Source organism: Cladosporium halotolerans (genome assembly GCF_011745625.1).
Source record: "Cladosporium halotolerans strain TM138-S3 chromosome Unknown Sca1, whole genome shotgun sequence".
Taxonomy (NCBI): Eukaryota; Fungi; Ascomycota; class Dothideomycetes; order Cladosporiales; family Cladosporiaceae; genus Cladosporium; species Cladosporium halotolerans.
Genome location: NW_027191452.1, coordinates 1177883 through 1199587, shown reverse-complemented (window position 1 = coordinate 1199587; position 21705 = coordinate 1177883). Strand labels below are relative to the sequence as shown.

Here is a 21705-nt window from a genome sequence, read left to right as displayed (position 1 = left end):
CCGCCACCGTTTGCGCCACCCGTGCCCATGTTGCTCGCTCAGAAATGCAAAAACAGAGTCGTCGTCGTTGTTCTCTCTCCCGATCTATCCCAACTAGTCGGCCCTTTGTCCCAAAAAGACACGCTCCGCGCCATGCCAAAACCCGCAGGATGAAACCCCACAAAAAAAAAAAAGCAAACGCTCAGAACAAGTGAAAAAAACAACGTACCTTTCGTGCCGTCGAGTCGAATCGACTCCACTCGCCTCTCGCTCTCTCAGCCTCCAATCGGCCCCTCAGGCATCGGGTACCTGACCATCAACTCCTCGATCTTCGGCACCAGATCCGGGATGCGGAACGGCTTGCTGACGACGTCGTCCATGCCCGCGTCGAGCGCCGTCTGGATTTGTCCCTGGCGCGCGTTGGCCGTGACGGCGATGATGGGCACGTGGCAGCGGATGGCGCCCTCGCGCTCGAGCTCGCGGATGCGGCGGGTGCAGGTGAGGCCGTCCATGACGGGCATCTCCTGGTCCATGAGGACGACGCCGAGCTGCAGGGCGCCGCCGGAGGCGCAGTAGGTGCTCTGGCGCAGCTTCTCGAGGGCCTCGCCGCCGTGGTTGGCGAGGTGGACTTCGGTGCCGAGGTTCTTGAGCTGCTTCTGCAGCACGCGCTGGTTGACGAGGTTGTCCTCGACGATGAGCACGCGGCGCTGCAGCGGCAGGGCGGGCGCGGGGGCGAGCTCGGGCGCGGGCTCGCCGGATGTAACTTCTTTGCTGGCGAGCACGGCGATGTCTTTCTTGACTTTGGCGTCTTTGGCGAGCTTCGCGAGGCCGATGGCGCCGTCCTCGGCCGGCGGTGTGCTGCGGCGGGCGGCGACGTAGAAGGCGAAGATGCTGCCCTTGCCGGCCTCGGACTCCACGCCGATCTCGCCGCCCTGGAGTTCCGTCAACTCTCTGCTGATGAAGAGGCCCAGTCCTGAGCCGCCGTACTGGACGTGCGTGCGAGGTGAGGCTTGGCTGAAGCGCATGAAGAGCATCTTCTTCTCCTCGGGGCTCAGACCGCGACCGGTGTCCTGGACGGAAAAGTGAACGTAGATACGCTCGCCGTCACCCCAGTCTTTGTCGTCCAGGGAGTGCTTCTTGCTGCGGGTGGGGAAGTAGTTGACCGGCGCGCCGGGCATCTCACTGGGGCGCTGCTTAGCCGCTCCGATGGTGACCGTGATGGTGCGCCTGCTTTCGGTTGTGGTGAACTTGATGGCGTTCGTCGTCAAGTTAATCAAGACCTGCAGCACTCTGCTAGGATCAAAGCGAACCCAATCCAGCTCCAGGTCCCGGAAGGTCTGATCCACGACGAACTTCATCTGGATGTCTGCCGCCTGAAGCTCGCCCTCATGCATCTTGAGAGCTCTCTGGACGACTGTCAGAGGCTGCGCGTCCACAGGGGTCACCAGCAGGAGCTGAGAGTCCAACTTGCTGAGAGTCAGGATGTCATCGACGATGCGCTTCTGATGCTGACTGCACAGACTGATAGTTTGCGCAGCGTCCAGACAATTCGCAATGAGGTCATCTGGCAGCGTAGTGCTGCCGCTTTGTTTGAACTGCGTGAGCGAGGTTGATATCTCGTCACTGCACTGCAAGATCGCCGAGAGCGGGTTGCGCATTTCATGACTCGTTATGTCGATGAAGTTCTCTTGCTGGCGTTTCAGCTCAACTGCCTCCTCCATCTTCCTGGTCTGTATTCCCTCCGCCCATTTCTGCTCGGAGATGTTTGTGATGCTGCCGAAAACGCTCTTAAGTTTGCCGTCGCTGCCTTTCTCCGGATAGCTCGAGAACAGAACCCAGGTCTCTCCCTTGTCCCCCCTGCGGTCCTGCCAGGGCGCTTTGAATCTGAACTCGAAGCTTACCGGCTTTGTGTCGACAACCAGCGTCTTCCAATTCTTTTCGACGAGCTGCTGGTCCTCTTCCTTGACCGCGTCGATCCACCGATCAGCTGCGCCCTGCGCTTTCGGCACCCTACTGATCTCGTACCAGGAGTCGTTGGCGAACGTGATATTACCCTCCGAGCTAGCGATGAACATGCCCACTGGCGTGAATTCAGCCATGCGCGTGAACTTCGTCTCGCTCTCAATCGCCTCCTGAGTCCTGGCGGCCAGCTGCTCCGAAAGCTCGATGCGGTCCAGCGCCGCGAGCTTGGCCGCCTTCTGGCCGCGCCTGATCTCCTCTTCGAACAACACGACCGAAGCAAGGGATGTGGCCAGCTGCCTGCTGAGCAACTGGATGAAGAGGGCGTAGTCGTCATCGTATGGCCTGCGCGGGTTGACCCCCAAAACCAGGAAACCAAGGACGGCTTCGCCCGTCGTCGGGTGGATCGGACAGACAACGACCGATTTGCAAGGGTCACCAAACCCTCTCCATTCCAATCCGCGCAGAAGGCTCTCGGGCAGGTCTCCAGATCCGACCTCAAGCAACGCAGGCTTGTCTGTGTTCATGACTTCGCGGAACACCGGCGCAAAGCCTTCCATGCCATTGCGGAGCTCCAGCTGTTCGGGCGCGCACGCATGGCCAGAAGGCACGCCGAGGGAGCCTTCCAAATGGCACGGTTTCGCGGCGAGCGTCGAGCTCGAATGCAAGCTACTAGTATCGCTGTCGGGCTCGTCGAAGACGGAGTAAAGCAGCATGAAGGGAGAGTCTTCTTGGTTGTAGCTGAAAGCGCCCATGACCTGCGCCCAGAAGCCTTTGACGTCTCTCGCGGAGGCAGTGCGCTCGCCGATCTCGCGCAGAGTGAGCATGCGACGCTCGGCGATCTTGCGCCTGGTCTTTTCGAAAGCCGGGTTGTACAGGCCCACCACGCTGCCGTCGCCGCCGACCATGGGAATGATGGACCACGAAAAATAAGTCTCTTCCAGGAAGTCGCTGCGCTTAATAAACAGGCAGTCGTCGTCCTTCATGGTTGCCTCGCCAGTGGATTTTGCGTTCGCGAAAACGTCCTTAACGTTATCCCAGATCTCTGCCCATGCCACACGATAGCTCTGACCCATGAGCGAGGGATGCTTTTGTCCAGCGAGCTCAATGTATGCCTCGTTGTAGATCGCGATGAGTTCTTCGCCCCAATAGAAAGCAGCTGGGTGCGGACTGGCTATGATCAAATTGCACATCTGGCGAAGGTCGGCGCTCCAAGTTTCAATGGGACCTAAGGCGGTGGAGGCCCAATCAACAGATCGGGCAAATTTAACGTGCTCCGGCATAGCATCGCTAATCGGGATCCGTGTCCAGTCAAAGCTTGGACTTGATGACGGGGCGATTGCTAGGTGGCTATTGAACCAATTAATATCCGTCAGAGTGGAGACCGCAGGTGTCAGAGGCGCCCCTCCATGAACAACGTACTTTGAGGGGGTTAGAGGGTCGAGTCGTGCCTGCTCACTGACATCGGGCTCATTCTCTGGAACGGCTGGCGTGAGGTTATTTGGCGTCCGTCTCTCAATACTCGGTACGGGTGGCGCAGATTGAGGCGCTTGGCTAATCGACCCGGAGATCCTGCGCGCTCGAGCGGCACTACCAAAGTAGTCGGTAGGTTCTGCTTCTGTCATAGGAACGGACACGGGACCTGACGAGGAGCTCGCAGAATCGCGAGGCACGGACGCCGAAGCCGCTGACCGGGCGCTTGGGGGCGATATGAAAGTACCGCTTACAATACGTAGTCTCTTGCGCAGAGTGGAACACGTCCACGTGAGATTAGCATAGGCCACGGCCGGCAAGCAGACGCTTAGGCTCTCGCCGTTCACAACAGCACTTAGGAGCCATGATTTGAATTGGAGAAAGGATGCGTGCAACGCTCCCTCGATTCTGGAGGTGCCTGCGACGGAGTCGAATAATCCTTCGTAGGATCGAAGTGAGGTATTCGTAAAGAGAGGCTGGATCTGGCCGGGGCCGTAATTGGAAGTATCGGAGAGGTCCAGGATGAATGTCGGTCTCTCGTCCTGCTCCAACAACTCTATTATGCCGATGGATTGCAAATTGAGCCCTGATTGAGGGCTTGATTCTTCAGGTAGGCGGTGCGCAGAATCAGGGCTGTCGCTTCTGCCAGTCGAGCTCCTATCCAAACTGCGACGACCGCCATGTGGTACCGAGGTGGGGAAGAATGGGCCAGGCGTGGTGACCGTACCACGAGCCAAGCTCACTGTCTTGACGTGCGTCTCTTCGTTGCGCGCCTTGCTCAGCATCCTCGCCGCAGCCTCGGAGCTCGAGAAGCGAGCGGGTAGCGGCGGTCGCTGGCGGCGGGGTGTGTTGCTGAAGAAAAGCGGGCTGGGGGGTTGTAGCGCGGCGCCTTCAAAGGCGCCGGGATATGCAAGATCGTCGAGGTTATACTTGAGTCCTGGTTTTACCCGCGGACGTTTGATCGGTGGTTGATCGGTGGCCGCGTCTGGCGTGCGCACGTCGGAAGTGCGCTTCTTGTGTCTTTTGGGTGGAGGGTCGATGTTGAGCGGCGGCAGCAACGCAGGCGCGGGTGGAAGTGCGACGGGGTTCCGCGAGGCGCGAGCGGTGCTGGCCGACTGGGTCTTCTGCGCTGGATCCAAGGCGGCGAGGTGGTTGTCAGGCGCGAGCGCAGCCCATGTCGAGGCCGCGGGCGGCGCGAGTGAAGTGTTCTGTGTGTGGGAGTGGACCGCGTCCGGCGCGTGGTGTGCGGAACCGCTTTGCCGGTGCAATGGGGCGTGTGGTGAGTGCGGCAGGGCGGCGGACGGGCACGGTGGGCCGCAAGACTGGGGAGAAGGCTGGTGGTGAAGAGCGAAGGCGGAAGAGGTGTGTCTGGCGTCGCTGCTGCGGTGCGCCGGTTGATTCATGAGGCCCTGGCGCAGAAGGGCGGGACAGGCTGGCGGAGCGAAGAGAGTTCAAGCGGCGTCATTTCGCGGCGTCGGGGACGAGCGAGGCAAGGAAACACACGGCACCACGGCGCGCACACGCTGCGCTGCAAGATGGGCAGGCGGCAATGGGGTGCGGACGAACAGACGGAGTGTACAGACAACACGAGAGGCGTCCACGACGACAGGCAGGACAAGGTGTGCGCCGGACGCAGGCTGATGAGAGGTGCCAGGCGACGTCCCGCCTCACTGCTGGCTGCGGCGATCAGAAGGGCCAGAAGTGCACAGGCCGCACGCGGGCGGGCAGGCGACGATGCCCGCCGCCGCACATGCCAGCAGGCAAGATGGAATATCCTGCCCGCGTTCGCTCTTCTCTGCCACGCTGCCGCCCTCGCCCTCCGCTGGCCAACAACTAAATCTCTGCGCCTCATGCGCCCATCTCCCGCCGGCTGGCAAGCCATACCGCAGACCCTCGTGCGCGCCTCTAGCCCAGGCTCACAAGGCGTGTGCTGCCATTGGCCGGCCGATGGCTTCTGCGGGCATGCGATCGGCGGGGGCGCCGGTGCCACCAGCTGCCCGGCGATCGAGTGGATCTCGGTAACAGCAGGGCCGTGTGCTGCCTGAAGTACTATGTAGTGTGTACATGCACGTGTAGATGCTACGGAACAAGAGCATTATGCGGGATGTTCCTGGACGCCTCTTTACTACAAGGAAACACTCCTGCGAGAAGAGGAACATCTGCATGTCTGCCGGAGGCAATCTGGCCGCAATGCATACATAAATCTACCTAAGCATACCCCCCTCTCAACTCAATCAGAAAGACCACTTTCCCACCCGCCGAGTCCTTCGCAGCTTGCAGATACGCGACAAGGTCGTCATGCGTCCCAATCAAGCGCTGCGTCTCTTTTCCGCCGGCCAGGTCGTCGTTCTCCTCCGCGGCTCCTCTCAGTATGCCCACGACAGTGCCTATGCGCGCGGCGCCGGTCTTGTTGCTGCCTGCTTTGTGCACGCCCGCGATCGAGCATGTCTCCAGCGTGCTCGGCCACACTTTGGGATGGTAGCCCACCAGCCGCGACTCGGGGGCCAGGATAAACTCCGCTTGGATGGGCAGCGGCAAAGGCGACGGCGCCGGAGGGTTCGACGCGAACATGTTCAATGTCGGATCCAGGGCTGCTGTGCCCGCGCTCTGCCGGCCTCGCTGGGCTGGCCTTCTCGGCGCCTTCGGTGTCTTGCCTGCCCCTGAAGGCGTGCGAGTCGCGGCTCCGGGGCCCGGTCCATACGTGCCTTCGGTCCATGCGCGCCTGGCGGGGTCTTTCTTGGCCTTGCTATCCGTGAGACGTTTGACTGCGTCCCGTGTGAGAACATTGAGATACTTCTGGATCTGTTCGTCGATGCCCTCACGTTCTATGCGGGCCAAGATTTCAGACTTGGAGAACCACAACTGAATCAGCTGCTCCCACCGTTCGTCGCCGAACTCCAGCCTTGACGTGTAATCGTCTTTCTCCAAGATCTCGTAGAACAGATGCCGGATTTGCTTGCTCTGGGTTGGGTTGAGGCGCAGGCCGTTGTTCGCGTCTTGCATGGTGATCTGCGTGTTCATCACCCGGATGCGCTTCGTGACATCCGCGCAGATGATTTCGAGTGCATTGCTGAGCTTCTCAGGCTCCGGGTTGGGAGCGTGCATGATTGCATTGAGATGCGCGTTCTCCGCGATGAGGCGGTCTTTGCTCACTTCCCACTGCCCAGGCTCGCAGAGTCGTTTTTTCGAAATGCCCATCTCGTTGCAGATTTCCATGTACTGTCTGCGTAATGCCTGGTACCGCTCGTTGTCCAGCCAAAGAAACGCTTTGCACTCGTTCAATGAGGTCTCGGATTTGTATCTCGGCGGCATACCGGGTGCGTCTGGGGGCAGTGGGCCAAGGCCACGAATGCGTCTGCGTCGCTTGTTCGTCTGCAGAAGCTCATCGCTCTGCTGTTGGAGATCCTGGGCGCGTTTCCGCTGGCTCGATGGACTGGTTGAGGGTGCTGCGCCGTATGGCTCGGACACTGTCTGGTATGGCAGATCTCCGGCCAACAAAGATTGTTGCTGGCCTTGGAGGCCGGCAAAATTAAAGTGTTGCTGCGCAAGTGAATTATCAGAAGGATGATTATCCGCATTGTCGTGATTAGTCGCCTCCTGCTGCGGCGCCTTGTCGACGTAATTGGACTCTGCCCTCAAAATGAGTCTATGTTTGCGTCGCAGAGTTGCAAGCCGGAGCTCCGTGAGATTCCAGCCTTCACTGTTTAGAAATGCGGTCATTTCGCCATTGTTGTAATTCAGCTCCCAGAGCTGTTTGATGCGCTCAACCAGCCTGGCTTCCTCCTCCGCTGGGAGCTTGTTGAAGCGTGGTGGAAAGTTCCATTGTTTGAACTGCCGGAGAAATGTCTGGGTTCTGTTCGGCAATCAGATACTATACACTAGAACGGTCCGTAATGCTGGCTTGGATCATTCATCTGTGGCAAGCCCTATGAACACCTACGATGGAAGGTCCTCATGAGCGACTCCCAGCGCATCACAGAGGTATTCTTTCAGTTCTCGCAAAAGTTTCCCCTGCTCGACGTAAACGTTGTAGCAGATGTCTCGTTTGTCGGTCCAGTCGTACTTCTTAGGCATGGTGGCCCAGCCTTATGGTTGGCAGCTCGTCCTTGTCCACCGTAGAAGTCCACTCTCATCACGGGCGGCTGAAGCTTGCCCTCGGCGCCATCTCCACGTGCTGCTGCCTCAGGCGCCAAATTATGTCACGCGGGCACTGGCGGCGCCATGATCCGATGCGTATCACTGGCCGAGGGTTGAGCCCTGCCTGTCACTCACGGTCACCTTAGCGGTTTGTCCCACGACGGCGTGTACGACCACTGTTGTGGCTTGAGAGCCAGCATGTATTTCTTCGCAAGGCGGAACTAGGCGCGAACCCCTTCCCGCCCAGCAACAGCAACCATCCTCCGCCGACCATCGCAACCATGCCGCGGAACCGGCGAGCCTCGACGGCTTCCTCGCGCTCTGGCACAGACTACGATGGATCCGGGCACGATGAAGGCCAGGAGATGGGCTCCATGTACGACTACCTCGCGAAGATCATCTTGCTCGGACCGTCGGGCACGGGAAAGTCGTGTCTGCTACACCGCTTTGTGAAGGACGAGTGGAGGGTTCTCTCCAGCCAAACGATAGGCGTGGAGTTCGCGAGCAAGATTGTCAAGGTCGGCACACAAGTGCGAAGGAGGAGGATCAAGCTACAGCTATGGGATACTGCGGGCACAGAACGGTTCAGGAGCGTGAGCAGGAGCTACTACCGCGGCGCCGCCGGCGCTATCCTGGTCTACGATGTCAGCAGCTACAGATCGTTCCAAGAGCTTCCTACCTTCCTGGGCGACGCCAGAGCTCTAGCAAGCCCAAACCTCTCCGTCCTGGTCACCGGAAACAAAGTCGATGTGGCAGATGCGAGCGTTCGGCCGAATCTACTGGATGAGCCCAACAGCCTGCACTCGACAGCTTCCAGTACCTTCATGCCCAGCTTGGGGTCCCAGCAACGTGCCACCGTGTCTGAGGCCGGTCGAGCAGTGCCCGCCTCGACAGCGTCAGATTGGGCGTCTCAGAATAGGATACCTGCCTGCTTGGAAGTCAGCGCCCTGACGGGTGAAGGCGTGGACGAGGTCTTTCACAAGCTCGCCAGCACCATCTTGACGAAGATCGAGCTAGGAGAAATAGACCCGGATGACCCTAGATCAGGCATCCAGTACGGCGACGCAGACTACTATCGCTACGACGACGGGTCGAGCATCAGATCCGGCCTGACGTCCGAAGGGTACGGCTCAGTGCGCAAGCGAAGAAGACAAGGCGGTGTAGGAGGCGGAGGCGGCGACTGGGCCGATGTGTTCAAGCTCGGCCGGCCAAAGAGCCGAGGAAGGTGTTGTTGATTGGATTCGATTTCCTTGTGTCCTGGGGTTTCTTTGGGTACATATCCTGAGCGCGGCGTTCCGGGCCACCCTTTTCCTTTGACCTTTTCACCACTGCACAGAGGGAGCTTGAGCACTCTGGGAGCCCACGCTCGCTTAGAACAGCATATGCATCGCTTTGCTCACGCGCAGAGACAGCTCGTATCTCGCGTGGGTCTTGACCATTGCGGCGTCGATAGTACCATAACTAATAGCAGTGCGTATCCACTGCGTGATTTTGGCCAGTATCCACCAGTTCCTGCCCTGGGACTCGGCTCTTTTGGCTGGGGCACTTATGATCGTGCACATTAAACTTTTGTACTCCCGGATCTATGCGGTAGTATCCGAGTCATCGCCCATTTACGATTGCATCAGCGGCTCCACGGACACGATGCAGTATCTGACGACGAATATTCAGCAGTATTATGCTCCGGCCCATATCATAATAAAGTACCAGAGCACATCCCATACACAACGAGACTTTACCACCTCACTAGACCACTAACCTTACGAAGAGACTTTCATGCCAAATTCCCTGCGCGCTCTGTTGTCACCATACCGGATCGTGATCATGCTGGGCACACAACAACTCCGTCTTCCTAAAGTGCCGAAGAGTCAATTGATTTCGTCTGTGTTTGTCCCGAGGGTCCCCTATATGATCAGGTCTCCTTCACCGTACCATGCGTCCAGCCGGGTCAGGTGTCACCCAAATTTTTACTGGAGCACGGCAAACGGCTGTTGAGACCAGCGATCACGTTGTGTAGCGCATTCATGAACCGGCACGCTTCAGAAGTCAATGCATTGTTGTTCGATGGAGCCTGCTCCAGTGGAGACTCTGATTATTGACGATCTGCCTCATCAGTCTAACGACGCACAACCGCCGACAAAAGCTCCGTGACATCCACACTCAGCCGCCGCCCGCAGATCCCCAGGTGGTCCCGCGTGCCAAACGATCCCCTAAGCAAGACCAAGCATCAAGCGCAAACTCAACCCCAACTTCATCCACGGCAAGTGCCCGTTTGAGCGAGACATCGCTCGAGCTGTCGGTCCTTTTCTCGCAGAAACTCTACCACGCGGGCGAGCCTATGTCATCGATTAATGCGCGCTTGACCAAAACCTGACATGTCACGCCACGGTCCCACGGTCCCTCGCCGCATGTAGTGCACCATCGGCTCCCCATCGTTCAAACGCTCGCGGCACTCTTGGGACTCATCAAGCTCACGGCGCCATCCGCTCGCTTCGATTCTTGTCCTTCCTCCATCTATTTCTCCACTTTGCGGGGTCGTCACGGCAGGGACCAAAAGTATATAGCGGATCGGACGGCGGCGGCACCAGTCTAGTTGACGTCGTGACGCTGATCACCTCCCCTGTGGAGATGAGCGGAGCCTCAAAATGGCTGGTCAATGGTATAAGAGTCGAGGACGACTTGTTCGCTGTGTCTTGATCGCGTTTCTCGTTTATGTCACTTCGCTCACCTTGGGCACTCTGAGCACTTCCCTTACTACATCGAAAAGTCCTCAGTCGGTTACGGCACTCGGTCCACAACGCCAGTTGGTTGACCAATCCGAATCCGCCGTCATGGCGCGCCTTGGATCAATGAAGAGCGCTCTGCTCGCTCTCGCGTCTTCGTCTCTTGCTGCGGGACAGAACGCTTCCTCATATGCTGGGTCCGCCACAGGAAGCCCGACCACCAACAGCGTGATTACGGCGACCATCGATGGCACGGCTACGACTTTCAGCAACGCTTTCACAGTACCTGCATCAGCAGACATTGGGCCAAACTTGCTCCCGAATGTGCAAGACCCTCATGCTGTGCAAGCTCAAGACGTGTGCCCTGGCTACACGGCCAGCGATGTTGAGAAGACCGCGACTGGGTTCTCCGCTATCCTGACCCTGGCAGGCGCGCCTGTAAGCACCCGAAAATGGCTTGTGCGTGAACACAGATGCTGATAAAGATGCAGTGCAACGTCTATGGGCGAGTCACAACCGCAACGCTCGCCGGGTGGAACTTCACTAACAAGTTCTTAGTACCGACATTGAGACTCTCAACTTGACCGTCAACGTCCAGGACGCTCATCGTCTGAACGTCAACATCAAGCCTCTGCATCTGGACAGCAGCAATATCACTCATTACGTTCTGTCTCCAGAGCTCGTCGACCTGCCGCAACAGGGTGTCCCCGAGCCTGAGACGGAGAACATCGATCTTCAGTTCAGCTGGAGCAATGATCCTAGCTTCTCCTTCACGGTTGTGCGCAAATCGACTGGAGATGTTCTTTACGATACGAGGGGTAGCGTGTTGGTCTACGAGAACCAGTTCATTGAATTCGTCACCCAGCTGCCTGAGAACTACAACCTCTATGGCATGGGTGAGAGAATCCACGGATTGAAGCTCGGCAACAACTTCACGGCGACCTTCTATGCTGCCGATGCTGCCGATCCCATTGATGGTGCGTTGCGTGGATCAATCGTGTCGTCGCAACAAATTCTGACGAGAGAACCTAGGCAACATCTACGGCAATCACCCGTTCTATCTCGACACTAGGTACTACGAGATTGACGAGAAGAACGGCTCGCACAAGCTCGTCACATCGCAAAATGCCAGCGCGAAGGGCGACTACATCGGCCGGAGCCACGGTGTCTACCAGCGCAGCGCCCACGCCATGGAGGCTCTCATGCTTCCGACCAACCTGACTTGGCGCGCACTTGGAGGATCGATAGATCTCTATTTCTTCGACGGTCCCACTCAAGAAGAGGTCACCAAACAGTACCAGACCGGTGCTGTCGGCTTGCCTGCCATGCAGTCGTACTGGGGCTTCGGCTTCCATCAGTGCCGTTGGGGCTACAAAAATTGGAGCGAGACCACAGATGTCGTGAACGCCTATAGGGACGCTGGCATTCCCCTGGAGACTATCTGGCATGATATTGACTGTAAGTTTTCATCGGAGGTATCACTTTCTGAAGCTCATTCTAACCGGTTTTCGCAGACATGTTCCAATACCGCGACTTCACCCAAGATCCGAACACGTTCTCCGCCGAGGACGGTGTTGCATTCTTCGACATGCTCGAGAAGAACGGACAGCATTACATCCCGATTGTGGACTCGGCTATCTACATTCCCAACCCCGACAATGCCACCGACAGCTACAGTGTTTACTCTGATGGTCATGAGCGTGGCGTCTTCTTGAGCAACGCGGATGGATCCGAGTACATCGGCTCTGTCTGGCCAGGATACACCGTCTTCCCTGACTGGCACACTTCCGAGGCTGTCTCTTGGTGGAGTGACTCCATGCGTGCTCATTACAATGTCAGCAAGTTCTCTGGCATCTGGATTGACATGGTGAGGTTGAAATTCCGAACCACCGACGAACAAGCGACTAACATATGATACAGAGCGAAGCTAGCTCATTCTGCATTGGCTCTTGCGGCACTGGGAACCTGTCGCTCAACCCGGTTCATCCCCCGTTCGCTCTCCCTGGAGAGCCTAGCATGAGGATCTTCACATACCCCGAGGTTTGTTCCACTAACAATCGGAGATATGGACCGAAGCTAACCATTTTCTTTCATGTAGGGATTCAACCTCACTAACAGCACTGAGGCAGCCGTGGCATCCTCCCTCTCTGCTTCTCAAGCATCGAGTGTTGCATCAGCGACTCCCACAGAGACCGCTACTCAGCCCTACTTCACGTCCTCTGTCACGCCTGGCGTCCGCAACGTCAACCAGCCACCGTACGTGATCAACAACGTCAACGGCGACCTGGCCGTACACGCCGTTAGCCCCAACGCCACGCACGCAGATGGCATCGAAGAGTACGATGTCCACAACCTCTTCGGTCACCAAATCCTTAATGCAACATACCATGCGCTCCTGGACATTTTCCCTGGCAAGCGTCCGTTCATCATTGGACGTTCCACCTTTGCTGGTTCCGGTAAATGGGCTGGCCACTGGGGCGGTGACAACGCGAGCTTGTTCGCATACATGTACTTCAGCATTTCCCAGGCGCTGAACTTCGCCCTGTTCGGGATTCCCATGTTCGGTGTCGATACCTGCGGTTTCGGCGGTAACTCGGATGAAGAGCTTTGCAACAGATGGATGCAGGTATGTGGGATAATCATCTTAGTGTCGATCGACCGCACCTTAGTGGTGCCATCACGCACATTATCCCAGACGCTGTTCAAAGTCGCTAACACCTGCATAGGTCTCTGCATTCTTCCCATTCTACCGTAACCACAACACTCTGTCCGCTAACCCGCAAGAAGCTTACGTCTGGGCATCTGTCGCCGAAGCCTCCCGCAAGGCCATGGCGATCCGCTACTCTCTTCTGCCCTACATGTACACGCTCTTCCACCTCTCTCACACCACTGGCAGCACCGTCATGCGCGCCCTCAGCTGGGAGTTCCCCAACGACCCCTCCCTAGCCGCCATTGACAACCAGTTCCTCCTCGGACCCAACCTCCTGATCACCCCAGTTCTCGGCCAAGGCCTCACCAGCCGTGGCGGTGTCTTCCCCGGCGTCGGCGATGGCGAGAAGTGGTACGACTGGTACTCGCAGGCCGCCTTCGACGCGCAGCCCGGCGTCAACCACACCATCGACGCACCCCTGGGCCACATTCCCGTATACATCCGCGGCGGCGCGGTCCTGCCCCAGCAGGAAGCCCTCTACACGACGGCCGAATCGAGGAACAGCTCGTGGTCGCTGATCGCCGCGCTGGACGCCGACGGCGCGGCCACAGGTCAGCTGTACGTCGACGACGGCGAGAGCATCGAGCCGGAGTCTTCGCTCTTCGTGGACTTCACCGCCACCAACGGCTCGCTCTACGCTTCTGGCCGCGGCTTGTACGAGGACAGCAACAAGCTTGCCAATGTCACTATTCTCGGTGTCCAGAGCGCGCCCAGCATGGTGACGCTCAACGGCGCCCAGCTGAACGGCACGGCGGACGTCAAGTACAACAGCACGAGCAAGGTCGTGAGCATCAAGGGCTTGGAGAGCCTGACTGAGGAGGGCGCTTGGGCTAAGGACTGGACGCTGAGCTGGGCTTAGATGCAGATACATTCATCGAGCGTTAAGCTATGCAGACCAAAAAGATTTTCGTAAGCATTTGTTAGCATACGCTATGTAGCAGCACCAATCCAAAAGGCTACAAGCTAGAAAGAAACTCCCACGCTTGGTGCATGAGCTCGTCTGAAATTTGTGCTGTAATGTTCAGTGCGCCTTTTGGTCTTACGCAGCACCAAGTAGCACTGAGGAGTCATGATCGATCGTCGTATTTCAAAATTACATTCTTTGGCTACAAGACTATATGTCTCAAATAATCATGACTGGGATGTGCCCGTTGCTACGGGGAAGTTACCTCATCGTCACATCCACGATGATATCCGACGAGATCTCAGAGCTGTGCACATCGAATCGGTGCTCAATGGAGGCCGTTAAGGGCTTGTTGTGGCAACAGTCATGACACTGGCTTTCCTTTCAGCCAGATCCCTAGAAAATCACTCAGTGTTTGGCAGTCATGCCTCCTTTCTCCTGGCAGTCAAGAATGATGCTTGCATTTGCTCCCACTCTCGCGTTTGCTTTCTAGGAAAGATTGTGTAGCACGGACGGAGGTCGACAAGTGCTTTCATGATGGAAAATTGCTCACCGTGGACACTGTAAGTGTGACTACGCAGGGCAGCAGTTATAAGGATGGCTCGTTGGCCTCTTAAACGGCTTCGTAACGATCCGTATCGGTATCTTCGGCGTCTTCGGCTTCTTCGGCTTCATCGGGAGACCCTTGCATCCAAGAAAACCCCTTGGTCAAGATTCCATGTCAGGTCGCAGACGCTCTAGCTTCTCGAGATATCGATGTGAGCAATACCAGAGTCGTCGCATTCCAGCCTGACAGCAGTCTTCACCCGCGGAACTGGTCTACCATTCGAAAGTGGTACTGTGCTGCCGTAATCTGCTCCATGGAGGTTTATACGACCCTTGTGAGCAACACAGGCTCGTCGATTGCGGTTGCAGCAGCCGCAGATCTTTAATTCTTTGCCAGAGGCGCGGTCGCGTGCTTCACTACAACATACCTGTTGGCACAGGCTTTCGGCGGTCTTCTGCTGGCGCCTGTCGCCGAAGCGTGGGGAGGGCGGATGCTCTATGTCTTAGGAAGTGCTAACTTCACTGCAAGTTCCATCATTGTGGTCGGACTTCCTAAATTCGCCGCGATCATCGTGGGCCGCGTGGTATGTGCATTCATGAATGCGCTTCCGACGACTGTTGCGGTCAGCACCCTCGAGGACATGTTCGATGCTGAAGCAAGGATATGGGTCTTTCAAGTCTGGATCAGCGGGGCTGTCGTTGCTCTGGGAATAGGACCTGCCACGGCAACTCTTGTCAGCACATCGTCGTTGAAATGGACAGTCTTTCATCGCCTGAAGAACAGGAGCAGTCTGACTGACACCCGTCGAGGCCAGGGGTCTTTGGCTTATCAGCAGCCATGTCCAGACTCTCAATGCTGCTTTGCTTCGCAATGAAGGAAAGCCGGCCCTCAAAATCCTCCAACGGGAGATCTGGGCGATCGACCGTCAGTTTGGACCTTCAGGACTCTCTCCCAGTCGCACACAGAAGTTCCCTGGTTTCCGCAGATTTTGCAAAACCAATCCCTTCCTGCCTCTCCAGTAAATACGCTCATTCTGCAGTACTTTTGATGGTTTACCTTACCTTTAGGCCTCGAGGCAAGTCGAGGCACATATAAATCTAGCGGGTGCAGAGGCATGTGTTTGTGGTACCGCAGCTAGCGCCGGGGTTATCCGAGCCAATCACGTCGTCGCATTCTTAGCTGAGCTGCCTGATTCAGCTTTTAGGTCCCTCGAGCATTTATTGCGAGTTCGAGGTAAGGTCTTCTCCGTCCTCTTCGTCGATGGCTTCGGTTTCGACGCAAGGCAGTGCTCGCTGGTCAATCTAGCATTCTCAGCGGAGGCTTTCCTCACGTTTCTGCCACGATTCTGGGACCTGCATCTCGCCAGAGTCCGCGCTCAGGACAACGAGCCTCTACACAGCCTGAAGACAAATTATTTGGTTTTCTTGTCGCCGCACCGATTCTGGCAGCAGCCTTTTGGTGGTTCGGCTTGACGCTATCGCCAATACTGGAAGGCACTCGCTCTGGATTTCTATTGTTTCGCTATCGCTCGTTGGATACAGCGTTGTCAAATTGATACAGTCCTCACAGGATATCTCACAGACACATATTGAGTCGCGCGCCGCATCGGCCAACGCGTCGCTATCGTTCCTGCGGGCCACGCTGTCTGGACTATGTTTGTAAAGCTTGGGTCGAACAATGCAATGTTCATGCTTGATGGTATGGCGACGGTGTACTTGGGGCGGCGGTATTGTTTAATTAGACGATACGGTAAAGGCGCGGATGACTGCAGATACACATGTGCCATTGTTCAATCACATGATTCTCTTCCCGTGAGCTCTTCACTAAGTGAACATTCATAGTTTTGCTCGGGATGACGATCCTGAGACACAGGATCATCGGTCTGCGGATGTTGGGCGTCAAGACAGTAGGTATGTAGTCCTAGCAGGCATGGCACGAGCCATTGGTTCACAAGCTCTCAAGCATGGTCCAGATGATGAGGAGTATGTCACTGAAGATGTCCTTTGTCGAGCGATGCTTCACAGACGCGTGAAACACTTCACTTCACCGAGCACGTGAGGGCGACATCGCAACCACGCCAAGATATTGATGATGGAAGCTTCTCGAACGCCACACGGGCGGGCAGCGGGCAGCCGGTGCGCTAGAGGCTCTCTCACCCACTCGAATGGTGCTCCCTCTGCGCCTACCCGCCCTCCCGCCGAACGCACTACGTGCACGCAGGCCATTCCCTGATAGACTTTTGTGTCAGGTGACCCTGCCTTTTCTTCGACTCTCCGATGCCGTCAATCTTCGCCCGCAAGAAATCCTCGCCCTCCGTCCCCCACCCGCTCGACAAGCACGGCGACTCCATCGACGCCCCCCGACGCCCGTCAGTGGATCCCGTCCAAGCGCAAACCGCGAGGTCCCCGCTGTCGTCGCCCGACAAGAAAAGCCGGAGTTCCTTCGTGAAGGAACAGCAGCGTGAGCGAGAGAAGCAGCCGAAAAGCCCGCGCCGCAACAGGACTTTCGGCGCCCGCAGGCGATCCTCCGACTCGCACCCTCTCAACCTCCCACCCGAGGAGCTCAGGCGCTTGAGCGCTCTGCAGAACTCTGCAAACATGGGCAGCCCGAAAGACGAGGCCGGCGAGCCTATGCAGGAATCGACGCCTGCGCCGCAAACGCCCGGGGCTTTCCCCAACACCAACGGAAACGCAGTAAACGGCGACCACAGCGACGATGCCGCGCCTCCGCCTCCACCGCACAGGTCGCCCTCGAACTCGCCACCTCCTGCGGTGGATGCTGAGAAGTGCAAGGAAGCGGGAAACAAGTTTTTCAAGGCCCAGCAGTATGACAAGGCGATCGAAGAGTACACAAAGGGTGGGTGTCAAATGAAATTGTCGCATGTCACAGTGTCACGTTTTAGCTAACGATCTGTAGCCATTGAGGCTGACAAGAAATCTGCGACCTACCTGTCCAACCGCGCTGCAGCATTTATGGCCGCTCACCAGTATGTCTTGGCGCTCGAAGACTGCAAACAAGCAGAGGAGATCGATCCGAAGAACGCCAAGGTTCTGCTGAGAATGGCCAGGATTTACACAGCTCTCGGACGCCCAGAGGAAGCATTGGATGTGTTCGATCGGATAGACCCGCCTGCGTCTGCCAAGGACAGGGCTCCCGCGCAGCAGATGAAGCAGCACATTACACAGGCAGAAGAGCATCTGAAGACAGGCACCGCGGGATCGATGGTCTTGTTCGGCATCGATCAGGCCGAGAAGGGCTTGGGCTTCACCGTCCAGCCGCCGCGCAAGTGGAAGCTGCTCCGTGGTGAAGCGTATCTGAAGATGGGCAACGTGAATGCGTTGGGAGATGCACAGAACATCGCCATGGGCATGCTGCGGTCGAACAACGCAGACCCCGATGCGCTGGTGCTCAGAGGCCGCGCGCTCTACGCGCAGGGCGAAAACGACAAGGCGATCCAGCACTTCAGGCAAGCGCTGGCCTGCGACCCGGACTTCAAGGATGCCGTCAAGTATCTGAGAATGGTGCAGAAGCTGGACAGGACCAAAGAGGAGGGTAACACGCACTTCAAGGCCGGCCGCTTCCAGCAAGCCGTGGACGTATACACATCAGCGCTCGAGATCGACCCGACAAACAAGGGCACCAACTCGAAGATCCTGAACAACCGCGCCATGTGCTACACGAAGCTCAAGCAGTGGGATCAGGTCATCCAGGACTGCGACCAAGCTATCAAGCTCGATCCGTCCTACGTCAAGGCGCGCAAGACCCGCGCGAAGGCGCTCGGCGAGGGCGGCGACTGGGAAGAGGCCGTGAGGGCGTACAAGAGCATCCAGGAGCAGAACCCCGAGGAGCCCAACATCGCCAAGGACATCCGCAACGCCGAGCTCGAGCTCAAGAAGAGCAAGCGCAAGGACCACTACAAGATCCTCGGCGTCGACAAGGACGCCAGCGAGCACGAGATCAAGCGCGCGTACAAGAAGCTCGCCGTCAAGCACCACCCGGACAAGAACCCCGGCAACGCCGAGGCCGAGGAGCGCTTCAAGGACATTTCTGAGGCGCACGAGGTCCTCACCGACCCGCAGAAGAGACAGCAGTTCGACTCCGGCGCAGACCTCATGGACCCGACCGAAGGCTTCGGTGGTGGCTTCCCGGGCGGCATGGGAGGAATGGGAGGCATGGGCGGCATGGGCGGTGGTGTCCAGATCGACCCGGAGATGCTCTTCAACATGATGAACGGCGGCGGAGGAGGCGGACGGGGCGGCAACCCCTTCGGCGGCGGAGGCAGGGGAGGCTTCCCCGGAGGCTTCTCTTTCTAAGCAATCTTTTGCTCTTTCTTCAAGCGTGTTTTCTCCAGTCGTGCGGTTCCTCCAATAGGACCGCATGGTTTCAAGCGTTTTCGGTAATTGCATGGGAGCAGCGAAGAGGCGCCGTGTGTCGGCGAAACGGAGCGCGCCCCGTTGTTGCATTTTCATGTCGCGCTTCGCATTGCGCGTCGTCAAGCACTACGATCATGCCGAGCAGGCGCAAACGATAGAGGAAATGATAGAAGCATTCCTGCGACTGGATGTCCTTCTTAGTGGATGGCAAAGTCATGACAATTGAATGAATGATAACCTCATGTTCCTTCTAAATGTGCACGCCCTTCGGAAAAGAAAATGTTTCCGCGGCTCTTGTCAGTTTCGTTCTTAAGCTCCAATTGCCGCCCCTTGGCTAGCACTCTATGGGTGAAATTGAAGCACAGTCGAATTGCCTTCAACACAGTTCTCGACCTTGCCCTTCCTAGTCGCATCGACTCTCCTCATCGTGTCTGGAGCTCTTCCTTATCACGCTTTTGACGAAAGATACCGAAATTCCCGAGAAGGATGTTAAATATTCCCTTGAATTTCTCAGACTTTATCCGAGATTCTGGATCGCAAGACTCGAAACATCCAAACCTGGATCATGGATCTGTCGTAGATCCGTCAAAAAGCCAACGCCATCCAAATCAACAGTTGGTATGTACAACAAACGCTCAACAGCAAGATCATTAGTGTAAATGCAAAAATCCGTCCCGTTCGCCTCTCGTCATGCAGACTCCTTGATTCTTCTGTGCGCGAATCGCCGCCTCGCGCGGGCTGGTGTTCGTTTCTTTCTGCTCGTACGCCATTCGCTCTTCGTCTTCTGCAAGCTAGGAATGCTGGGTTCAGCCTTTTCTTTTGAAACGAGCGCGGGAGAGCACGGCCCGTGGTCTCGGTGGATGTTCCCATCGGCAATCAAACGCATCGCGGCTTGAGACTTCCGCCGTCGGATAATGACGGCTTTCCCTGATCCCTCGCTTTCTGGCTTGCCTACCTCCTTTTGCGGATGCGCTGCAACAATCGCCCGAGGAGCGGCGAGGCAGTCCAGAGGGCGTGGCCATGAATGTCGAACAACTTCGTGAAGGGCCACTTCACCCTGTCTGGCCGTGTTTGGCAGCGCTGCTGGTCTGTGGAGCGTCTGCTCCTCCGCCTTCCTTGTCCGATCCATCACTGCTGCTCCCGCCCTCGTTCGTCCCGTGAGCCCCCTCTTTCGTCTCTGCTTCGCTGCCCTCGCCTTCGCCCTGTCCTTCTCCCTCGCCTTCTCCCTCGCCCTCGCCCTCGTCCTCACCTTCACCTTCTCCCTCAACCTCTCCCTCTTCTCCCTCTCCCTCAGCAGGTTCCTCCTCCTTCGGCGTAGGCGGGTATTCATCCCGCCTCGCACCCTGCGTCACCATCTCCTCGAACGCAATGCCCCTCAGCATCCGCTTCGTCTTCATCTTGCCCGTAATATTCTTCTCCACATCCTCGTAGACCTCCGGGCTGAACGCAATATCACTCCACGACTGGATCATCCGCCTCCAGTAGCACGTCTCCGCCGCGAGCGTCAGGTAGCGGTCGCGGAAGGTCGCCACGGCGTTGTTCGCGATCCTCTGCGCGTCGCGCACGTCCGTCAGCTGGTGCAGCACCTTCTCCCTCAGATCCGAGAAGTCGCGCTTGACGGACACGTAGTTCTGGCCGGGCCCGCTGTCCTTCAGCAGGCTGTAGTAGTGCGCGGTCCACTCGCGGTCGTGGATCATGGTGACGGAGTCGCAGTTGAGCAGGTACTTCAGGCGGCCGGACCACGAGCGGCCCTCGGTGTGCACGAGGAGCGCGTAGCGGCAGAAGTCCTCCATGGGGATGAAGTTGGCGTGCGTCATCCAGTCGAACTCGACGACGTCGGCCCAGGGCTTGCCCTGCGTCGCCTCGAGCAGCGGCGCGCGCACGTCCGGGTTCGTCCAGACCACGCCGCGCCACACGGCCTTCTGGATCTTGTCCTCGATGTACTCGTCCAGCTGCTTGCCGCGGGCGCGCATCTCGGTGAAGGAGCCGGCCACGCCGCGCCAGGACCAGAAGTTGAAGTCCGGCATGACCCAGGCGCGGTCGTGCGCGGGGTTGTCGTATTTGCGGGAGAAGGACCAGAGCGTGTGCGTGTCCTCGGGGTCTTCCTCGGGGGTGTCGGGCCGATCGTCCACGCTCACGGAGAACTCAATGGAGGGGAGGGTCTCTCCTGCTGCGGTGGCGCCGAGGAGGGCGCGGTGGATTTGCTGCCAGACGGCGATTGCACGTTCGGGGAACTGCGAGCCCTCGAGGGTGAAGATGCCCTTTGTTTCGATGATGCGAAGCTGGTTCCTGTGGATCAAGGCCCGGAAGGCGCCATTCTCGCGCCAGTCGAGGGAGATGTCGTCTTCGGTGATCGAGCGCGAGATGTTGTGTTTCCAGTACGAGACGGATCGGTCGATTTCGTACCAGAGATCCGGGAAGGCTATCTCGCACTTGTGGCGATTGAGGGTGAAGTCCTCTGCATGTTTCAGAGGCTCATAGGTCCAGTTCGACTCATGTGACACCAGAGTTGTTTGGCTCTCTGGGTGGCTCTCCTCGGGTTGACTCGAGGGCCTGTGTCCATTCTTGGGTAGAGGAATCGAAGGTTCGGATGGTTTGCCAGAAGAATGCCAGAGCAGGATGTTTTGCGCAACAAGCACGACAACGACCACGGCGAACAATGCCCGCCAAAGGAACGCAGTCATGGTGTTGAGGGAGCCAGCAGTGAGGTGTCTATGGGAGGTCCGGGTCAAATCATCTCGGAGGATGGGGCGGGGCGTCTTGGGTGAGGTCACTCTCAGGTGAAGCTACAGAATGAAAGGATGATCGCAAAGGGTGCGCGGAGCACCTAATTTTCCTGGTGTCGCTAGCCAGGTGACAGGGGCCGTCCAATGATAATCTGCACGAGCATGGATCATGGC

General features: G+C 57.6%; 6 protein-coding genes across 6 annotated transcripts; 3 read left to right on the top strand and 3 right to left on the bottom strand.

The window, feature by feature from the left end:
* Nucleotides 1–254: 254 nt before the first annotated feature.
* Nucleotides 255–4814, bottom strand: WHR41_00440 (uncharacterized protein; the record flags this gene model as incomplete). Its single annotated transcript, XM_069369046.1, has 2 exons — nucleotides 255–3288; nucleotides 3361–4814. 2 exons carry the CDS (start codon nucleotides 4812–4814, stop codon nucleotides 255–257), a joined length of 4488 nt encoding a protein of 1495 aa, XP_069234310.1.
* A 705-nt stretch (nucleotides 4815–5519) lies between these two features.
* On the bottom strand, nucleotides 5520–7528 carry WHR41_00439 (uncharacterized protein). Its single transcript, XM_069369045.1, has 2 exons — nucleotides 7352–7528; nucleotides 5520–7264 (listed from the first exon to the last, which is right to left on the bottom strand). The coding sequence occupies exons 1-2, from the start codon at nucleotides 7483–7485 to the stop codon at nucleotides 5620–5622; spliced, it is 1779 nt and encodes a 592-aa protein (XP_069234181.1). The 5' UTR covers nucleotides 7486–7528; the 3' UTR covers nucleotides 5520–5619.
* Nucleotides 7529–7829: 301 nt separating this feature from the next.
* WHR41_00438 (uncharacterized protein) lies at nucleotides 7830–8783 on the top strand (the record flags this gene model as incomplete). The annotated part of the gene is made up of 1 exon (XM_069369044.1): nucleotides 7830–8783. One exon carries the CDS (start codon nucleotides 7830–7832, stop codon nucleotides 8781–8783), a length of 954 nt encoding a protein of 317 aa, XP_069234182.1.
* Nucleotides 8784–10072: 1289 nt separating this feature from the next.
* WHR41_00437 (uncharacterized protein) lies at nucleotides 10073–13955 on the top strand. Its single transcript, XM_069369043.1, has 8 exons — nucleotides 10073–10709; nucleotides 10763–10776; nucleotides 10830–11248; nucleotides 11304–11729; nucleotides 11786–12138; nucleotides 12192–12311; nucleotides 12370–12897; nucleotides 12998–13955. Exons 1-8 carry the CDS (start codon nucleotides 10194–10196, stop codon nucleotides 13838–13840), a joined length of 3219 nt encoding a protein of 1072 aa, XP_069234187.1. The 5' UTR covers nucleotides 10073–10193; the 3' UTR covers nucleotides 13841–13955.
* Nucleotides 13956–16696: 2741 nt separating this feature from the next.
* Nucleotides 16697–19047, top strand: WHR41_00436 (uncharacterized protein). Its single transcript, XM_069369042.1, has 2 exons — nucleotides 16697–17288; nucleotides 17349–19047. Exons 1-2 carry the CDS (start codon nucleotides 16709–16711, stop codon nucleotides 18743–18745), a joined length of 1977 nt encoding a protein of 658 aa, XP_069234188.1. The 5' UTR covers nucleotides 16697–16708; the 3' UTR covers nucleotides 18746–19047.
* Nucleotides 19048–19857: 810 nt separating this feature from the next.
* WHR41_00435 (uncharacterized protein) lies at nucleotides 19858–21489 on the bottom strand (the record flags this gene model as incomplete). Its single annotated transcript, XM_069369041.1, has 1 exon — nucleotides 19858–21489. The coding sequence occupies one exon, from the start codon at nucleotides 21487–21489 to the stop codon at nucleotides 19858–19860; it is 1632 nt and encodes a 543-aa protein (XP_069234189.1).
* Nucleotides 21490–21705: the final 216 nt, after the last annotated feature.

Bases quoted from the DNA above. Each gene is read 5' to 3' on its own strand.
- WHR41_00436 (XM_069369042.1), top strand. From the start codon at position 16,709: ATGCCGTCAATCTTCGCCCGCAAGAAATCCTCGCCCTCCGTCCCCCAC. The intron at 17,289-17,348 runs GTGGGTGTCAAA...AACGATCTGTAG, and splicing joins GATCGAAGAGTACACAAAGG to CCATTGAGGCTGACAAGAAA.
- WHR41_00439 (XM_069369045.1), bottom strand. From the start codon at position 7,485: ATGCCTAAGAAGTACGACTGGACCGACAAACGAGACATCTGCTACAAC. The intron at 7,265-7,351 runs GTAGGTGTTCAT...ATTGCCGAACAG, and splicing joins GCTCATGAGGACCTTCCATC to AACCCAGACATTTCTCCGGC.
- WHR41_00437 (XM_069369043.1), top strand. From the start codon at position 10,194: ATGGCTGGTCAATGGTATAAGAGTCGAGGACGACTTGTTCGCTGTGTC. The intron at 11,730-11,785 runs GTAAGTTTTCAT...CGGTTTTCGCAG, and splicing joins TATCTGGCATGATATTGACT to ACATGTTCCAATACCGCGAC. The intron at 12,898-12,997 runs GTATGTGGGATA...ACACCTGCATAG, and splicing joins TTTGCAACAGATGGATGCAG to GTCTCTGCATTCTTCCCATT.